The sequence below is a fragment of the Mustela putorius genome, unplaced genomic scaffold (assembly GCF_011764305.1).
Source record: "Mustela putorius furo isolate JIRA1106 unplaced genomic scaffold, ASM1176430v1.1 tig00000592_pilon_pilon_pilon, whole genome shotgun sequence".
Taxonomy (NCBI): domain Eukaryota; kingdom Metazoa; phylum Chordata; class Mammalia; order Carnivora; family Mustelidae; genus Mustela; species Mustela putorius.
Genome location: NW_025421426.1, coordinates 11,884,688 through 11,906,041, shown reverse-complemented (window position 1 = coordinate 11,906,041; position 21,354 = coordinate 11,884,688). Strand labels below are relative to the sequence as shown.

General features: G+C 46.5%; 1 protein-coding gene across 12 annotated transcripts in view; it reads right to left on the bottom strand.

The window, feature by feature from the left end:
- PTPRT (protein tyrosine phosphatase receptor type T) overlaps positions 1 to 21,354 on the bottom strand; it is a 1,056,651-nt gene that overhangs the window by 183,814 nt on the left and 851,483 nt on the right. For 6 of the 12 annotated variants that reach the window (XM_045082202.1, XM_045082207.1, XM_045082203.1 and 3 more), the window contains exons 13-14: positions 20,401 to 20,437; positions 7,462 to 7,518 (exon numbers count right to left, since the gene is read on the bottom strand). In XM_045082202.1, coding sequence (XP_044938137.1) covers positions 7,462 to 7,518; positions 20,401 to 20,437 — 94 coding nt within the window. The remainder of the gene's footprint in view (positions 1 to 7,461; positions 7,519 to 20,400; positions 20,438 to 21,354) is intronic. The other 6 variants (XM_045082206.1, XM_045082212.1, XM_045082208.1 and 3 more) reach the window with 1 other exon arrangement.

Sequence of the window (21,354 nt, the reverse complement as noted above, 5' to 3'; positions counted from 1 at the left end):
GGAAAGGAAAAGAGGCACGGAAGGGAACAAGAAATCTATAGGAAGGATTAGTGGAAGCACGGGCAGGATCAGAGGGAAGGGCCGATAAACACGCAGCACGGCATTCAGATTAGTGCAATGAAATTGAGCTTGGGTAATAAAACCAGCAGCGGGAATAGCATCGATTGTTGAGATTCCAGGCAAATCCACCGTGAACATGTTTTCTTTCTTCTAGCCTTTGCCCCTTGGCTTTTGGAAGCAGAAACACTGAATCACTGTGTTCTGTGCTAAAAGCTGATCTACGCTCCTCCCCAAAGGATGGATGCAAAAGTAGCTCTGTTTCAGGAGAGACGACAGAGGGCAGAAGCGGGGTCCAAAATGTTTGCAGCCATGGCCGTTGCCCGCAGGGGCAGGCTCGGAGTTCTGAGACACAGACCAGAGTTTCTGCCTACAAGCCTGACTGCCCCTGGACCAGCACCAGGGGAGTCCAGGAGAGCCTATGTGGGGCCAAACCAGCAGACTTCAGGGACCTCCATTCAGAAACTCCAGAGAATCAGTCCCTAAGAAGCTTGGCAGGTGGGGCCGCACAGAGTTCAAATTCTGGGTTGAAAACCAGTACTCAGTGACTCACCATCAGCCTAACCAAATGGAAGAAGGTGAACCAGGGGAGGTGTTGGGACCTTTGTGGGTGGAGGCAGAGGGTGTTGGGAGGGAACACCCTATGCTTGGCTCATGTTCTATGAACATTAATCATTCACTCACCTGTAAGTCCATTCATGCACGGGGTCAGGTGAATGACCATTATAAGTGTGATGGGCACGGACTAAGAGGTGACGCAGAGCAAACAGCTCCAAGATGGTGTGCTTGGGATATGAACATGGCCATGCTGGCGGGGCTCCCTCACTCAGGGCTGACTCAGGGGGTCCTCTGTGCACACTGGCCTGGATAGTTGAGCATCTGCTCTCAGTGCAGCCTGAGACAGTGGGTGGGTGGGTGGGGGTGAGGGACAGTTTTGTCTGGACTTGATCTTAGGGGGTAAGGGAGACCCCAGAGGGAGAGCATCCGAGCGAAGGGAGGGAGTTTGAGAAGGCAGGTCCTGCTAAGATAAGCGGGGTGAACGGGGCACAGGACGCCAAGGAGGGAAGAGGTCGGGAGAGCAACTAGAGAGTGAGGGTCTGATTCTCCCAAAGCACAGGGGAGCTTGGGGACATTTCCATCAGGAGCAGATGCTTATTGCTGGACCGTCACTCAGGTTCAGGGGAGCATACACTGGAAGGGCACCAGTCTGGAATTTGGACACAAATCTGAGCAAGATGTCATGGATCTTGGGCATGAGAGGCAGCGACGAGGAAAGGAGAGATCCAGGAGAGATTCTGGAGTCAGTATTGGTCCCATGTGGTACCAAAGAGGAGCAAGGATGGCCCTGGATTCCCAATCTGAATGTAATGGCAGTTTGCATAAAGCCTGAAGACTGGTTTCTCCTTGGTCAAGGGAGAATAACCCAAGACAGAAAAAAGGTATAGTGAAGACCTCAGTCATATATGATGCTTGTTTTGTAGGCAACAGAAACATTGACCTGCTATAGGGACACCCCACGGGGCAGCAGCAAGCCAGAAAAAATGCCTTCCTCTTCTGCAGGGAGATTGGATGCAGAAGCTGGCAGCCAGAATGGTCCCAGAGCCTTGTGTCCATCAGGTCATGAGCGTCTATTGTAAGACTGCTGACAAAGATGGCATTCTGGTGTGCTTGTTCGAGCACCATGCTCCCTCCGTGTTCTGCCGAGTCAGCCTGCCCCCGTGCTGACAGCCAAATGGAGGGAAGAACTGTGTCGGCCTGGATCCTGAATCCTGGATCCTGAATGTCACCTTCCTCTCTGACCTCCAGCTGCAGTCCCTGCCCCTCACCTGCAGACAGCCCTGGCCTGAGCCTTGGGACCCATGAGGCCTGGGTCAAGGGGAGCTGGAGGATGCCCAGGAGGAAGGCTCAGGGACCTCAGCATCGTGTCGCCTCTACTCACTGTCCTGCTTGCCTTGGCCATCACAGCAGCTGGGTTGCCATGCAACTGGGTCCAGCCTCCCACTTAATATCCTTACTCCCTAAAAAGCCCCTAAATTTATGAACCCTGCTTGATATTTTAGGCTGAGGCTCTGACAGGCTCTTAACTCTCACCCCCCATCCCCCACGTTTCTCGGGAAGCACAGTTCCAGTCCAGCCACCTGCTTGAATTTCACCACCAGCGAGTTGCCCACCCCTCCTGTCTGGATCTCAATTTCCTCATCTGTAAAATGGGCTTAGAATAATAATAATAGCAAGAGCGAAAATCCAAGCACTTAATGCTTATTTTTCTCCCTTATTCCTCTTAACAACTAATTATTATTAATATCCCCATTTTGCTGATAAGGAAATGGGACCGTTTACATGACCTCTCTGTGGCTTAAGTCCCGCTGCTAGTTATGATGTGATTTTTGAGGCATAGTGCTGAAGCCTTCTGTTCTGGTATTTCCTGGTTCTTGGCACATAATAGGTGCTCACTAATGTGGACCCTGGGCTTAGAACATGCTGGGTAGGAGTGCAGACTGTCCAGAGAAATTTATCATCCGTGAGCTTTGTGATTTCCAATGATCAGAGCCTCAGTTTCCACCTCCATCAATGAGAACGCTAACAGCACCCTACAGGTGAAGTACACTAATAATGGGGAGCCCTTTGCATGAGCACAGCATGTAGGAAATCTGTAACATGTCTTAGCTGTCCTAGTATTCTTTTCCTCAGCTTGCTAGACATCCCTGATGCTACTATCCCCCAGAGCTGCGACCTCTCTCCAGGCAGCCTGGCAGGAGCCTGACCCCCACTGTGGGTCTTCCTTCCCCCTCTCTCCACCTAGCACAGTCCCATCATGGGGGGGTGCTTGGGTTTCAGCATTTTCCAGAGCACTACATCTGGTTTTACTGCTTCCAGCTCCTGTTCTCACACCATTTGTCCTCCTTTGCCAGGGGGCATAGCGTCCCTGAGAGGGTCGCTGAGACCCCGGGGTGTCTGAGGCTGCGGAGGCTACCAGGCACCACACTGAGCCCTCAGGAGACTGCCGTGCTGCTTCCCCATCTGCTCTGGGGCCCCACAGCTTTATTGCAAAAGGCTCAAACTCTACCTGGGTCCAGAATTTATAAGCCATCCCTGGGAAAGTTGCTTTAGAAGCAAAGCAGTCTCCGGGACTGTTTTATGGCCTGAATTCTGCTACTGCGGCAAGGCTCTGATTTTAAAAACTGCCAGGAAAATAACAACAGAGAGTTTTCCCGTGATGTGGACAGGAAAGAAAGGAATGACAGAGGGGAGGTCCACTTGATACCCTCTCCAGCAGAAGCTGGGTCAGAAACTCATCCCTTCCCTCTGACGACCCTCGCCACCAGTGAGCCTGGACAGTCTGGGACTCATCCACATTATCTCACAGATAGGACCTGGGCTCAGAAAGGCTGTGTGATGTGCCCAAGTCCCCCAGTTTTAAGGAATGGAGTTTGGGCTCCATATGAGGGCTTGGCCCAAAGCCCTTCTTGTGGAGAATTGACAATGGGGACTGGGCACAGTCAAGGTGGTGAATCTGGGTCTGGTAGGGGTTCAACTCAAGAGCATGGCTGACCATTTGTGCATCCTCTCTAGCCTCTCCAACCCAGGGTCCCACACTGCTGCCTGGAGGCCTGGCTGAGTTACTACCAGAGCCAGAGAAGGGGTACCTTCTGCAGCAGTGGGTCCATGGGGTCTCAAGTCCTTCAGGTGAAATGTTAGCTTGGCACTTGTCCACCACAGCCACAAGTCATCCCACTACAAAAAAAAAAAACTCCTAACCCTGGCCATGAGACCTTATTTTTGCAAGGCAAGAATCCCCAGCCTTCACCCTCATACCCACTAATGACAACCAAATACACTTCCAGACATACCAAACGTCCCTGGGTGTGTGTGTGTGTGTGTGTCAAAGTAAAACAAAGGAACTGAACATTTACTGAGTAATGTCTCCATGCATATACACTTCTGTTCACCAATTAGGCACAAAGATGGCAAAAAAAAAAAAAAAATTTTGCCTCTAGATCTGTGCTGTCCATCATGGTAGTCACTAAGCCACATGGGGTCACTGAGCACCTGAAATGTGGCTAGAGTGACTGAGGAACCGAGTTTTAAAATTTATTTTATGGTTTATTTTAATGAATTTAAATTTAAAAACTAGTATGAGTAATGTTTACTTATTAAACATAATGTTTACCTTTTTAAGGCTATATTTCATTTTAACTGTTTAAAATCTAGCATCTGAACTGAGATGTGCTGTAAATGGAAAATGTATACCAGATTGCAAAGATTTAGTGCAAGAAAAAATGTAAAATACCTTTCATTAGTAATTTTAAAATACAGATTGTGTGTTAAAATGGTAATATTTTATAGGCACTGGGTTAAATAATATCTATTAAAATTAATTTCATCTGTTATTTTTTAATGCGACTCTAAAAAACATAAAATTAGAGGGGTGCCTGGGCAGCCCAGTTGGTTAAGTGTTTGTCTTTGGCTCAGGTCATGATCTCAGGGTCCTGGGATCAAGCCCTGCATCGAGCTCCCTGCTCAGTGGAGCCTGCTTCTCCCTCTCCCTCTGCCTGCCGCTCCCCCTGCTTGTGCTCTCTCGTCCTCTCTCTTGCTCTCTCAAATAAATAACTAAATGAGATCTTTTTTAAAAATGTAAACTTCTATACATAGTCCCAGTTCTATTTTATGGAACCGTGCAGCTCTGGAGGATTTCCACAAGGGGAGCTATTGCGCCTCAGGGAGGCTGCGGACCGTCTGGAGATAGAGTTGGTTGTCATAATTGAGGAATGAAGTGCTACTGGCATCTAGTGGGTAGAAGCCAGACATGCTGCTAAGCATCCTGCCCAGCACAGGACAGCCCCCCACGACAGACAAGCATCCATCCCCAAACGTCCCTCATGCCGAGGTTGAGGAGCCCAGACCTCCAGCACAGCCAGGATGTCAGAGACCTGCAGAGCTAGCTGGAGTTAGCTGAGCAAAGAGGTTAAGGCTGTCACCATACCCAGTTCTCATGATTAACTACGGTAGGGTGCCACGGTCCCCACTCCAGAAGAGAAGGAAGCCCAGAGAGGAGAAATCACTTGCCCACCATCCCGAGGCCAGAAGGTGGCAGGGCTGAGAGCTGAACACAGCCTCCATTCCCAATGCCAGCCTCTTCCCTGCTACACGATGTGGTTCCACGGTTCTCCGGCCTGTTGCAGACCCGAAAAGAGGCTTCCCGAGCTTCTGGTCTACCGCCCCCATCCTGCAGAGCCGGCAGTTATGATTTCCACCGGCCCTTCTTGCTACCAGGGGATGAGCACCAGCAAACACCCCGTCTGAAAGGGACATTCTGCTCTGAGAGAAACACTCGCAGGTCCCTCACCCATCAAACGGGGCCGAGAAGCAAACGGAACACGATGAAATCAACCTGTCAGAGGAGGAACATTCAGACACCTCAGAGGCAAGAGGGAAGAACAAATGTGCCCAAGACAGAATCGGCTCCGTTTAAAGAAAACATTATCAGACCGCTTGACTTGAAGAGATGCCAGAGAACAATGGCCCAGCGGAAATGGAACTCCCACGCGGGCTCCGGGGACACGCGGTACCTCGCTAGAGTGGCTGTGCATGCGGTGGTGAGAGTCCCTCTCCCCTCACCATGACCATGCTTCCGCGTGCGACTCCCTACCTCCCCGGGGGGGAGGGCGAGGCTGGTGGGCCTGTGATGGGGGATGACAGGGGACTGACATTTCCTGAAGGCCTACTACGTGTGGCTGTCGAGCAGGGCAGTCCCTAGGGTCACCTAACAGTGATCTGTAACAGGACTCTAAAGTGTGACAATGAGATTTACAGGTGGTAAAAGGCTATGCAGCTTGCTTAAGGCCATCTAGGTGGGGAGGGATTGTGATGACATTCCTGGAGCGTTGGCAGCTGTGTGCTGAGCCATGGGGGTTGGGGACAGGGACCGCTGGGCTGCAGTGAGTGCTGTGGACTCACCCAGTATCTCCACTCCCAGACTGGTACACCAGGCGTCCAGCAGCTGTGGATTCTGGCTGCTAAAGGCTCACAGATGTCTCCTTCCCAGCAGAAGGACCGTAAGGCAAAGGTGAGTGGCCTCCTCAGGGGCCTGTGCATTCCCATGACTGCCAATGGCCGGCTGGCATTGTGGCACAACTGCTGGCCCCTTGGCTTCAAGGTGAGGTTTCTGAGGGCTCATGCTGCCACAGGCCTCCACCTCCTGCCCTATCCTGCCTCCCCGACTTTCTCTCCTGAGAATTCTCTTTAATGAGTCAATTTGCACAGGAATCCCTATCTCGGGCTCTGGGTCTCCAGAAACCAGCTGAAGACAGTCACTAGAAGTCATATCTCTGACTTTGGGGAAGAGAGTGGACAGAAGTGGACCATGAGGCCAGACTCCTGTCATCCTTGCTGGACATTCCCCCTCCCCCGCCATGACAAACTGGCCAGTCAGAGACTGGTAGAAAGAAGGCCACTGTCTGAGCAACCACTCTTGAGAGAGGCATCAGGTAAAGATCCGAAATCACCAAGGACTTCTAGAGTCACACCTTTAGGGCAGTGGAGTCTCTTTGGTCTGTAGGACCTGCCATAGGCATCAGCCTATGACACAGGTGGGCTCTGCATCCCAGTCTTTGAAGAGAGGCAGATGCTGATGGGAAATGTGGTCAAACGACAGCATGTTTGAGGAAAGGGGCTGATATCCTTCACACAAATACTCCCCTAGGCTGGGCACTCTTACTCCAGCCCTTCCACACTCATTATCTCGTGTGGTCTCGGAGTACAACTCCAGAAGACTCTGCACGTGCAGATTCTAGAAGCAAATGGTGCCCCCTTAGAGGCAGCCATTATGATTCCCACTTAACACGCAGGAGAGGTGAGGACCATCACATTTAAAGGGCTTGTCCAGGACACAGGGGAGGCCAGATCCAGTCCCATTCTAAGCAGACACAGGAGGCCCACTTCCCCAAACTCAGATCACGGCTGAGCTGTCAATTATGTGGACACACACTCTGAGCTCCGAGTATGTGTGTGTTTGAACACCACACACCTCTCTTTTGTAGCTGCCCTCACAGTTATCGTGCATTGATTAGGGTGGCTTTCTCCCTTCCCAGAAAGGCATAGGAACAGGTCTTCTTTTCCTCCTCACTGCATCCCTCCATGCCTAGAACAGTGCCTGGCACATAGTAGGTACTTAGTAAGCATCAGTGGAATGGATGAGTGGGGAGCTGCATGGATGAAGGGAGGCATGGAGAGGTGGGTGGGTGGGTGAATGTGGGGGGGGGGGTGGCTGGAAGAGTAAATGGGTGGACAGGTGGCTGGCGTGGAGGGACTGCCAGTTCCTCTCTGGTGCACCTGGCCTGAAGGACGCCCTGAGCATGGGCCATGCTCAATTCCTTCCCACCCGCCCAGGGCTCTGGTGGTCACCTGTGGTGAGGAGGCAGAGTGGAGTCCCCGGGGTCACCTGGGCGCTGCCCATTGGTGCTGACCACAAGGAAGCCAGTCCCCAGGCAGCATGCAGAAGAGAAGGAGAGAAAGAAACACACATGAAAACGAGCGCATGGTGAACAAGACTACAGTTCTTGTGGCTCTGAAGAGCTCACGCTAAACAGCAAAAGAACATCGCGATCTAACAAAACAAGGCTGCCATCGATTTTTACAAATGAAACGAGGGTAAGAGTCAGCATTTATCAAGCACCCACGACATGCCAGGTACTCTGCTAGGTATCTCACGAACAATGTTTCTAAAGCGGAGAGCAACCCGGAAAAGCCCCATCATATTTCCACGCCCCGTCTTCTCTCCTGCTCTGCTTTCTTAGTAAATGGTGGCCCCACCCACGTAGCAGCTCCATGGAGGAATCCGGGAGTCATCCTTTGCCTCTCCTTTTTACTGACCTCCCACTTCTAAACCCTCAGCATGCCTCAGTAAGTCTTCTCCAGGAAGGCTCTCGAAGCCTCTCTCTTCTCTCCAATCTCCTTTCCACTTGGTTCAAGCCACCCGCACGCTTCACTGGGGAGCACTCAAAATACCCCCTTCCTTGCTGGTCTTCCTGCCTCCGGCCTTGCCCCCTTTCAATCCACCCTCCACCCTACAGCTAAAAGACATCAGTAAGGGAAACCTCAGAGCCCCTTCTCCAGCTCAGACCCTCGGCGATGAGATCCTTGCCTGTTCCTCCACACTCTCCCCCTCAAGGGCAACGAAGTCCTCTCCATGATCAACAGCCCGCTACATTCTTGTCTGTAGACCTTACCCGGGCTCATCACCTTGTGAGGAATACACTCCCTCTCTACCCCTTTACCCGACTAGCAACCGCTCACCCTTCAGGAATCAGTTTGGAGCTCCTTTCTTGGGAGTCTCTGGTGTCTCACCGTGTATGGGACAGATATCCCATTCTGTCTTCCCATAACACCCCAATCTTCCTTTCTCACAGCAATAACCCTGCCCTGTTATTAGTGGCCACCTTTGCCTTGACTCTGTAAGCTCCCTGAAGGAAGTCACCGCGTTTCATTTACTAAGAGCTCCTATGATCTTGTCTTGTACCTGGCACGTAGTAGGGACTCTGTTCTGTTGAACAAATGAATGAACAGGTGAAGAAATGAATCGGAGCATGGACAAAACTTGCTCAAGGCCCAGAACTAGTAAGGAGCAGAGGCAGTATTTAAATCCTGGTTTGCATGACAAATGCTCCTAAGCCTTTGAAACTGACTACTTGTCTCTGTAAAGAAAACTATATAAAGGGCAGGAAGGTGTCTAATGCTTGGTGAAAGCCTACATGTTCCTCTAGTGATTCATCAACAGAACTGTATAAAGCCCTTATGCAAAATGAGGAGAGAGGTAGGGCACTCCAGACCAACCAATAAACAGGAAGTACATCATTTAAAAAAAAAAAAAAACACATAAATAGCAAGCTTGAGCAAGGTCATGATATACTATAAAACATAACTGCCAGTCAATTGTCATCATAATATTCCTCCTCTTAACGGTGTGGGAAGCGTCACCATTTTCAAAGTACACACTAAGTCAGAGGTCAGTGAACTGTGGCTTGTGGGTCAAATCTGGGTTCTCAGAGTTTTCTGCATGGCCATGAGTTAGGAATGGTTTTTACACTTGTAAATGGGGTGTTTGCTATTTGACCTTACCTTTTTTTAAATTTTTTAATTTTTAAAATTTATTTTCAGCATAACATTATTCATTGTTTTTGCACCACACCCAGTGCTCCATGCAATCCGTGCCCTCTCCAATACCCACCACCTGGTTCCCCCAACCTCCCACCCCCCCCGCCCCTTCAAAACCCTCAGATTGTTTTTCAGAGTCCATAGTCTCTCCTGGTTCACCTCCCCTTCCAATTTGACCTTACTTTTAAAAAATTTTTATTTGTTATTTTTAAATTTTTTATTTAAATTCAATTTTTTTTAACTTATAGAATATTCTTAGTTTCAGGGGCAGAATTTAGTGATTCATCAGTTGGGGGAAATAAAACCAAAAAGAAGAGTAATATTTTATGACACATGAAGATTATATAAAATTCATATTTTGGTGTCCATAAATAAAGTTTTATTGGAACATGGTCACACTCATTTTATATTTCTTACCTATGGCTGCTTTCTGTGCTACCATGACCAAGTTGATTATGTGTGAAAGAGACCATGTAGTCTGCAAAACTGAAAATATTTACTATCTGGCCCTTTACAAAACAGCTTGCCAACCTTATTCTAAGTGGCTACTTTTATTAATTTTTCCCCACCCTTGGAGGTAGGCAAGACATGGCTCACATGCCAAAAAGAAACAGAAGGTTGAGAGAGGATATGACTTTGGTGTTCCCACCTGGCCTATTTCAGTGGCTTCCTACCTGTTCTCCCCATGGTCTTGTCTTGTCTGTGCCCCAGATCCCCATCTCATCCACCTTCTAAGGCGGTCTGCTTAAACACCTCCAATGGCTCCCAACTGGCCCTTGATCTCAGGGCCAAGTTCATAAATATGCTCTGGGGCTATACAGAGTCTTCAGTGTCCTGGCCTTGCTCTCTCCTTCAGCCCCACCTCTGATCACTCCTTGTGGTGTGTGGTCATATAGTGTGTGCCCACATATGTGCCTCTGGCCACATAGGCATCTATTCCTTTGCTTTGACCCATTCAAGTTCAGCATGCTTCCAGTCTCCAGCGATCTGCACATGCTACTTCATCAACGCGGAAGATCTCCTGCCTTACTCTCCAGCCTTGTTCAATATGATAACGGTCACTCTTTCAAAACTTGTCTCAATAACCACATTCCTGAAAAGGCACAACCTAAACCGATTTATGTTTCCCTTCTTGGCTCCCAGAGCATCCTGGATTTACCTTCATCACAGCACTTCATCACGCCATATTGATAGAATTTATCTGTTTGCTGTTCTCCCGCTAGCTATTTGTGGAGTGCTTATTATAAGCTCGGCATTGCACGAAGCACTTTGTATGCATTGGCCCATTAAATTCTTACATGAGCCCCATGAAGTAAGTGGTGATATTGTCACTGTTTTACAGATGGGGAAACCAAGTCACAGAGCAGTTAAGTGCCTTTTCCAGCCTAGAATTAAAGACTCTCCAAATCCAAAGACAAAGATCTTAACCCATCTGGGATAAGAGGCCACAATCAATAGGAAGTCGTACTCAATATGTGTTTATTAAGAACTAAATGAATAAGTGAAATTCCGGTTTAGTATTTACCTGCTAGCTGTGTTGCTTAGAAAATTACATTTCTGAGTTTCAGTTTCTCTACTAGTTTCTCTAATAGTTGAAGCCTGGTTGACAGGCCCCGTGGAGTCTCCCCACCTTACCAACCTAGGGCTACAACTCTGCCGAGCAGCAGTGCTCAGCTATAAGGGGCAGAAACAGGGGTATAGCTGGACACGTGGTGGGATGGGAAGAGGTTTTCCTAGTGGGTGGAAGAGCAGAAGATAAGTAATCGATCACGGGTCTCAGCAGGACATAAAGGGAAGCTGAAACAGCAAAGGGGCTCAAACCTTTTGGGTAGAGATGACAAGTGTTTTCTGGTACCTGGCCTACCTCTCCTCCTTAGGCACACAGAAGAATCCAAGTCTCATCAAGGCCATGTAAGTGGAAGTGACACAAGTCATTTCTAAGTGAGGTATTCAAGATCCAGATTACTAACCCCACCCTTTCTCTTCCCCTGCTGTGGGGTTTTTATGAGGCCACGTATATTCTAGATGGCATAACAACAAACTTTTTTGGTACCAAGCTACTGATATTTGGGTATTCATTTGTCGTTGCAGCAAAGCCTTTCATATCCTAACTAATCCAGCAGAAGAAAAGGTACTAGTTTCTTGTCTTCTCTTCTACAACCTGGTTCCCCATCATACAGCTTTTCTGTTAGAGGCTTCATGACTCCACTCTCTCCATATTTCCAGCCTATGTTCATATATATTTATATGAAAATTAATTAATTAATTAAAATAGTAAGACCATGCAAGAAGGAGGTCACAATGCTGAGTGCCTCAGACTTCCCTTTCGACTTTTATTCCCTTCTAAAGCAAAGAATGTTGAGTAGAAAGAGATGCTAATGGGCCAAAGATGACACTGAAGCAGATAACCTTGAAGACAAACTAACTTCTTGGTTTATCAGCTTCAATATATTGTAGTAACATGGAAGGCTGAGGGCTCTTTGTGGTACCGGGTCTGCTGTAGATTCCAGGACTTAGCCTGGACACTGCCAAAGAGACAAAAGACCCATCACACCCTAAGGATTCTACTATCAACTATTACTGGAAAAGAGGCATGGAAGGGTTTAACAAATAGGAGATAGGAGACTCTGACAGTGGCTCATAGAATCTCACCCAGTCTGTGTCACTGACAAGATTCAAAATGGTGCCATGGGAATGCCATGAGCTTTATTTAGAGTTAGAGCTCAGCTACAGTTCTGTGGGTCCTTGAGGTCTTTATTCAACCTTTCTGGGCTTCTACTGCTTCATTTTTTAAGTAAGGGTAATAAGGATGATCACTATTTATTTAGTGCACAATACATGCCAGGTTTTAATTCTGTCATTGCATTGTCAATTCATGTCAGCATACATAGGCCTGTGACTGGTATACAGTAGATGGTTAATTTTCATTAAGCCCCCCTTCACCACCCTGCTCCTTCAACACTATGTGAAACCCCATCAGAGAAAGCTCTAATGGAACCTTCTTCTATTTCTAGCCCTTGACTTCAGCCTACCCAGATATCCCCCTTTCTTTGGCTCATGATTTTAAAAGCCTGCTATTCCCTTTGTAAGATGTAATTGCTTTGCAGCATCAGATTTGAGCTAAGGTCAACTCAGGTGTCTCAGGTCTTGGGTAGATAATTCTCATTTCTAGTTCACAGGGATGAATTGAGACTTCCCAAGGACATGCTTGAAGGACAAGTATTGGTTGTGGTTTTGGTTTTCCGGGACTCCACTGTACCAGCTTTGTCTTCCTGAGTGGGGTATGGAAAACATATGTATGTGTATTGGCAGTGTGGAGGAGCAGTTTGAACAGTCTAGAGAGTAGGGATAGGAGAACGATATAAGAAGACTAAGGAGCTGTACCAGTAGTTGTAGCGAGAAAAATATTAATGGGTTGGGATATATGAATGCCATTTTTGGTTACTTTTAGTTTACTTATGGTATAATTCTCTCCTTCTATTTTGTCATAAAACCTTCAGGAAAAGCCACATTACTCCTTTGGCATTTTAGGACATAGAGAGCACTGGGTGAGAACAAAAGGGGCCAAGGGTCAAGGCAAGCTTGTCACATGCAAGCAATTCTGAGAACCCCCATTGCGGAAAATTCACTTCATTGGGCTTGCATAGGGAGAAACTGCACTACCCTACCCTAACCACCAAGCACACACCCTGGGCTTTCCCCCTCTTAAAATCTGTAGGATTTCTGGGTGCCTGGGTGGCTCAGTGGGTTAAGCCTCTGCCTTCGGCTCAGGTCATGATCTCAGGGTCCTGGAATCAAGCCCTGCATCAGACTCTCTGTTCAGCAGGGAACATGCTTCCCCCTCTCTCTGCCTGTCCCTCTGCCTACTTGTGAACTCTCTCTATCAAATAAAAAAATAAAATCTTAAAAAAAAAAATCTGGTAGGATTTCTAAGGTCTGAACAATAGCCAAGAGTCTTCCAATAGATGGACTCACTACAGTCTACCTTTCATAAGTTATCCTTCACTGGGGTCTTGACTCCAGCTACCATGGCTAGATTTGGGCATCCTGTGGTCCTCAGTCCCTCCTGAAAATGCTGGGTAGATAATGAGAAAAGAAAAAATGCTACAGTCAAAGGCTAACAGGTGCATGAGCAAAATGCTACACTCAGTCAATAAAAATAGGATTGCTAGAATCTAATCTAAACACAATAACCTATAGCTGAAGAGCTTAAAGACTACGAGCTGAGGTTGACATCATTCCTTTGCCTCTGTTTCTGCACTTTGGATCTAGTCTGAGTTCATCTGATAAACATGTGATTTGTGGAATCATAGGGGAAATGACCAGAGTCCAGGCTTTGGCTTTTCTTCCTTGGAGAATAGCAATGAGAGGCTTGGACCTCTAGGTCTCCTATCAGAGAACATTCAGAAGAATGACGAGGGAAGCTCAAGATGTTTATCATCTGTTATATTCTTGACCTTTTATGTGCATTATCTCAAATAACTGGGAGAAAGAGTCAATGACCTCTGGCTTAAAATGGGTGTGATAGACTAAAAGGGGTTTGATTTATCCAAGGTCAAACAGTTAAGCTTTGGACATGGGATTTGAATCCAGGTGACTCTAATTCCCCATTTTTCCATGCAGCCTCTCAAAGAAGCTTCATATAAAACAGAACCTCCCATATAGAATTAGATCGACAGAAGAGAGGAGGGCAGGCAGTGGGCATTTCCTATCTGATAGGAGATAATTCCTACATTGTGCTTGGCTTCTCACACCACCTGTAACATGTTATTCTTAGGGTTAAGGAATCCGAGTACACATCATTTCCCCTTCTTGGCTCTAGTCTTAGTATCAGCAAAATGAGGGCATTTCACTGAAGAATGGGTATTTATTGTCCTGCCAGTCTCTGCAGGGGTGAGAATTCATTATGAATAGAGAAGAGAAAATGCTGGATGAAATGGTCTACCTCAGGCTTAGCCATTATAAAAAGAAGCTACTTTTACAAAAGACCATTGCCCATGCCTCTTGCCTGTTGCCGTTGGGACAATGGTTTTAGTCCATCACTACCACAGGGCAGCATGGAACTATTGGTGACATTGGCCCCTTATCTCATGCTTCATTATTCTGGAGTTCAGCTTTCAGCACCTACTCCGAGGGGGTTGTTTTAATGGGATCGTTAGAGAGTGTTTACTAGATTAAAACTGTGGCTGTCTTCTGCAAAGCAACTCTGCAAATGGCTTTATGGGTTTCCGGATTTATTTTGTCTCAATGACTAGGCTCAGTTTGCAAATCAAATCAAAGCTGATTTTTCTAACTGCCACTCGGGCGCACCCAGCGGGAGTCTGCAAAGCCAGCTGTGTTCCCTTGATGGCTGGTGCCAGAGACGGGAATGCTGCTGCCTGCTGGTGGCCAGAGAGGTTCTAAGAGGGAGAGGGTAGACAGCTTGACCCTAACCAGGGCAGGCAGTCAAAGTCAAAGAAAGCAAATTTTCATTTTCTGGAAGGAGAAAAGGCAGATAGGATCTATGTGACCACAAAGACTCACAGGCAGAGAGAATTGGGAGCCAAATATGGACTCGTGATATTGAAGCTCTGTCCAAATGAAGTGTCCCATGGTGGAAGGAACTTGGTGGGACAGAAGTAAGGTCCCTGTCACAGCAAGTGGAGCTGGACATCAGTTTCTGGAACAGAAACGGACTGGTATGGTTTTACAACTAAGCCTCTGGGTCAGAAACCATTTTCCCCTTGATCTACTCTGAAGGCATGGACTGACATGCGAGGTGCCTCCTTCAGCAGGTACAGCCTGGAACACGGGCATCATCACCACATGGGATAATCATCTTCCACAGGAGGCCTGATCCCCCCTCCTCCTTGAGCCTCAGTACCTCAAAAGTCTAAGTACCCCACTCCAAACTTCTATGTGCTCCATTTTCCCAAGGGTCACCTTGGAGCAGACTCAGCTTATATCTCCAACCTGGTTCCTAAGTTGAGCCCAACCCTCCTCTTCCAAATGTAACGTAAACATTATTTAAGGGGTCTAAATGCACCTTCCCCTTACTTGCCCTGTCTTACATTTTCTGTTTTAACTATACAAATGAAACCTCATTGTTAAGTAGTCTTTGTACTGCCTTCCCTTCAAAGAATAAATAATAGTTCTGTTTCTAAACCAAAATTTAATTTTTTTTAACCCATTAGCCTAAGTTTTCTCTCTATGGCTCTGAACAAGTTCCAAGAGTACAGTGTGCCAAGCAGAGGGCTTTTAGAATTTTCCTTCGGCTCTTGAATTGGAGGCAATTCCATGATCTTTTTGCTATCCCTCAACCCAACAATGAAACACATCCCCTGTAGAAGAAGAGCACATGGTAGATGCCACTGGTGCCACTCTTCCCTTTTGGGGTTGGTGCACCATCCCCAGCTGCTCTGAGTGTTGAGACTAAGGGCTTATACCTATGACTTTCTCCTGATACATGTGCGGGACTCAGCACTGCCATCCCCCGCCTGGAGCCCCCTGAGAGATGGAGGAGAGGGAGAAGGGGAAAGGAACAGGGGAGTACCAACAACTAATTGTTATGGGGGAGAGGCAGAAATTCTGGTCTTCTTATTCAAGGCAGAACAACTTGGGAGAAGTTTATACTCCACCTTATCTAGCCTAGGCTTTAATTTATCTGAGAATAGATTCTTGCTTAGCATTTTACTACCTCTCCCACTTTCCTCTTTCATTTACAGATTTCTTCCAAGAGCCCTCCCTTAATACCTTCCATGCCCCCAAATCCCTGCCTCAGGCTCTACTTCTAGGGAATCTCTTTTAAGAGAGGTCCCATTTGTCTTTAGCAACTCATTGATAAACTCCACTTCCCCACTATGGCTGAACTTATAAACCTCCAGCCAAAGTCAATCACAGGCAAACCTTGGCCTGAGGAACAAAGTGAAGAGGAATGTGAATCTGGGGTAGTGCCAATGAGTCCCCCACCAATGAAAAAGACTGCCTTCAAGGCTTTTGAGGTCAGCTTGTTCTGATCCTAGGATTATCCCCTTTACTTGGAAATACCAAACTCCCACTCCATAGTCCCTTAGCTGTGCCTTCAATTTTGGTTCTGTAAATAAATAGTGTCCCCTGGTGATATGTGAATATACCCACCAAATCCTCTGTAAATACTGAGGACTTGGGCCTTTACAGGGACTTTGGGCCAGGGGTGTGGCTCTTCTCACAGTCTGATGTGCTCAGTCAGCAGATCTCCCTTGGTCCTGGTCCTATGCAATTCCCAGTGTTAGGTGAGAAGGGGTGATGACGGGCAGAGAGACACAAAGTCTCCTATGCTATACTAGTCCCAAGGAAGCAGAACCCCAGGTGATGGCCTGGGAACATATCCGCCATTACTGCCTGAGCCTTTGGTACCATTGATATTTTAGTCCCCATTCAGTACATTTCACTTCTCTTTGGAAGCTCTGATCACAATTATAACTTCATGATTATCTGTTAAAATCATACATGTAAGGTCTGTTTCCACACTAGACTGGGAGCTCCTTGAGGACCAGGACCATGTGTGCTGATTCACCATAAAAACTGTAGTTCTCTTCAAAGTGTCCCGTTCACAGATGCTCAGCGAGTCAACCATACAAAGGAAATAACATTCATTGACAATAATTTTATCCAAAACACTTTGCAGTACAACACTTGTACACATATTGTATCATCTGATCATCTAACAAACTGGATGGTAGAGGTCTTCATGTACTGGAGCTGGCTTGTCCCATCTTGCTAAAACCAACTGTAAAACATTCTTGGCTATTTTGCAAGCCAGTTGTTAAGCCATCGGTAACTTCATTGAACATGGTGGGGATATTTACATCCTTGAGATCAACAGAGACTATAAATAGGAGGTTTTCTTTTACAAAGAGTAGGTTTATCATCAAACCACTGGCAGTCAGTGTGTTAAAAAATGTTCTGTAACCAGGTACTTCCCGCCATGGCAAAACGTGATGGGGAAATTAGTGGTTAAGACCAAGGAACTCCTTGTGAGAGATCCTCTCAATCAGCTGTGGTAGTGCCTATCCCAGGAGGTGGGCCCTGCTCAGACCCTAGAAGCATGACTGGATCAGGACCTGATACTTCACCACCCTATGGAGCCTGAGAGTGGCTGTCACAGACCTAGCCACTGGGTGTGTATGGATGGCTCACTGTGTTTACTTTCTGTCCAGGGCTCCTTCCACAGAACCCGCAGCTTCTCTGCCCTCAAACAGCCCCAGTGAGCTTCTGTGGCTGGTAGTACTTTTGGTACAGCAGCCACAGAAAACTAATCCAGGTCCCTTGCTTTGCAACCATCCAAACTGGGCAGCACTACATTAGAGTTTGGGTGACTATCAGGGACATTAAAGACAGACAAGGGTTAGAGCCCCATGCTGGATCCAGGTGTGGAATCTAGCAGAAGAGGTGCTGCACTTGGGGTCAGGGTAGAATGACCCTGCCTGAATGTTGGGGACTGTTACATTCTCCCTGTGAACCCTCTAGTTCACACAGATGACTACAGACACCATCTGGAATCACCAGGATCACGGACAACACACCAGCCAGGGCGGTGGCCTCAAGCTTGCACATGCGATCACACTCCAGAGGCTGGATGCCCCCTGGAAGCCCCACAAGGAAGATGCCATGATGACAGGAAGGTGGTGGAAGCACTTGGACGGAGCTGGATGGCCAGGGGAATATGCCACAGCCACATCGTCCACTGCCAACGCCTGTGGGATTCCCAGTATCTTATTTTCCCGTTAAAGGGGAAAGTGTTTTCAGCAAACTCACAAAGTGGGAAATTTGATTCAGGAAAGAGATGGGTCGAATATGGCTTCCTGGCCTTAGATCCTTGATACAGAGCAGTGCACGGATTTAGAGAGGGTTTGACTTTAATCGAGCCTGGATGCTCCCAGGATACCTCAAGGCACAAAGAAGACACCAACCAAATAGAAGCCTCCTTTTCTTTGCTTTTTCTTGGTTTTATTTTTCAACAAGTATTCTCTTATCTAGGTCATACTGAGAGGGCTAATACCCTGGAGTCTGTAAGACTGGCACTCTGCATTCTCCAGCTCTCTGTCCCACTTCAGGAGCTCCTAGAGCTCTGTCTCTTGGGGCTGAAGTGATTGCCCTTGAAGGCCTGGAAAGTGAGAGTGTCGGTCCTTGGAATCTACCTCTGACTATCCTGGCCAGCTGGCTGGGCATTCGTCCTGATTCACTTGTTCTCATCTTTCCACACACCCACATGAGTACACACTCATATGGGTGTGAGTACACACTCCCACTATATGAGTACACACTCCACTAAGTACACACTCCACTAAGGAAGACTGTGTCCTAAAGGTCAGACAGGAGGAGAAATTCTTATGCTACCAAGAGGTACAAGCTTTCTGCTCTAGTTCTTTAAAGACCACTGCAATTCTCCTCAAAGGAGCAAGGCATCTCCACAGAAGTATGGCATGGTGGGCCTCAATCCTGAAATCACCAGTAGAGTTTTAGTTATTCTTTCAAAAGTCCCCGTAGGTACCTACTGCCCATCCAACCACGTGTTCCTGATTTAGAAAATCTGATCTAACCAACTACCCTTTAGGGGTAGAGTTTTGTCCAGAGGGTATGCCTCGAATCCCACAGGCCCATGGAAGGCAGAACAATTGCCTCAACCCCTCCCTTGTCTAGAGGTCAAAAGCTGGAGGGGAGCCACAGAGCACCATCACCGTGGGTGAGGGAGGTCTCCCTGTGAGTTTTCTTCCCTTGCCGGGCTGCCCCTTTAAGCAGGACACCGCAGACACTCGGCTGTCCTGCTTGCAGTCTGGAGCTCTGGTGCTATCCTATTGATAATGTTCTTCCTTCTGGATTATCTGCTTTCTTCTGTGGGAAAGTCTGCCACAGCCTGTGATTTGTGCCACTTCTGTTTGCAGGCCATCAATTCTCCTTGCCTCACAAAGAGTATTTTATCTCTTTCTGTCCAGTAGCCTGAGTTCCTGAGAGCGAACAAGTGAGGGACACACCGGCCTCTCATGACTTATGTGAAATCAGAGTGAGTTCTTATCACGGTGAGTCCTCAGTGCTTTCGTCTTCTCCCTTCTCTATCCCCTTCCCTCTTCTGCCTACAGATTGAGCTGGTTTTTTCCAAAGTTATGAAAGTCACAAGTGATAGGCCTTTGTGCATATTTTGTCAAATAACCCCAATTATTCTACTCTTTCTCTCTCTCTCTTTCCCCATGCCCTCATCTCTTCCTCTTCCTACACACGTGTGCATTTTCCTCTGAATGCGTGTGCATGTGTGTATATCTTCATGTACGCATAGACACACTTGGATCATCATCTTTGTTTATGGTTTCTACCTATGATTATATGCCTACTTATATTTATAACTGTCATCTCTGAGGAAGCATCCTATGTAACTGAATGGGTTGTCGATAAATGCAGGGAACCACAGGATTGTTCAATTTTGGTGTGTTTATACGGAGAGAATGGTTGTTAAAAATATCCATTCTATAACAAAAAGATAAACCTGATTTCTAGCCATTCAACCTTGAAATAGGTTAAATGATAACAAACCGTTCATTGATTTTTTTTTTTAAGAGTAATAAACAGAAACATGTACCAATTGAAAGGGCCAGGCAATTCAATTATAATTAGAAAAACAGAAAGTGATGAGCCTGAACAATGCTGCCTTAGTTTTTGGAATAAGTACTGGGATAAATATACATAACAATGCAGTGTTTGCTTTCTCATTACTAAAGGTACCAACACTATCACCTCATTTGTGAAAGCCAAACCCAGTGGAAAGTACAAAACTCAGAAGATAGGTTTGACAGACATGCTTAAAAAATATACACATAAACCGACCCAAATAGAACCAAAATTTATAGCAGAAGAACATTTGAGTCAATTTATATTCACCACTCTACTGATTAATATACTAGTCCATGCATCCATCCATCTGTCCATCCGTCCATCCGTCCATCTGTCCACCCATCCATCCATCTATCCACTGATTCACCAAATATGCTTTGAGTTCTGACTAGGCTTTAGGCACTGTGTTATTAATATATACTGTAGGTATATATTAATACCTAGATGCAAATGACTCCAATGAAAATAACAATTTTATTTTTAGTAATTGTTGGCTCAACTTTCCCTCCATGGCTAGAAGGAGAAATACTTAAACAGCTGAAGACAGACAAGGACATGCCAACATACCTTTTGTAGCCAGGCGAACGCAGTTGATTTTGGTCTCCTGCAAACAACAAAAGTGAGGTTCTGGTTAATTAGTTGCAGGTTTGATTTGTTATATAAAGAAAAAATATACATATGTGGTTTTTTTAAATTTATTTTTTATTTATTTTCAGCATAACAGTATTCATTATTTTTGCACCAAACCCAGTGCTCCATGTAATCTGTGCCCTCTCTAATACCCACCACCTGGTTTCCCCAACCTCCCACCCACCCCCCACGTTTTTAATTATAATTTTAAATCTGTCTTTGCCATTTCTTCTCCCATTGAAATCATCTTCTAATTCTATTTCTTCATTTCTTTTCGGGCTAGGTACATACTTTGTTCCTTTTACTTCCTGGCTCTGATCACCTCATAAACTTCTTCCCCAGACAGAACGACTTATAAACATATCAGATGCTGCTATTACCTAGCACAGGACAACTTTAACAATGACACTAAGTAGGTATACTGGGACATGAGTTAATAGATGGCACCAGGACCATCCTTGGGAACCTATAAAAGATTAATGCATCTATCAGCACAGACTGATCAGACACTTGGCAGTAGCTCAGTCAATAAGAATGTGTAAGAATCAAACTGCAAAGCTCATATTCCAAGAGTCACATTGGTCCCCAGATCGTTGGTGAATCTCACAGTTTCCATGGATAATGTTGTGAATATATGCTTACGTGGCAATTGAATCTTTGCTATGTAAACTATCTAATTATTGTTGGCTCTTCCCCAAGTGGACAAAATCCATAAACTTGTGATGTTACTGGGCATGCAGTTGAGTTACAGAAGAGTGTGCTTAGAAGGAGAATCATTTTTAGCCAGCTTTATTGGGATGGTCTCCCAGAAAGCCCTAGAACCAGTTGAAAATTCCACTTAACTAAGCTCTACCTCCAGCAACAGTCTCAATGTAGTGTGTCAATGAAAAT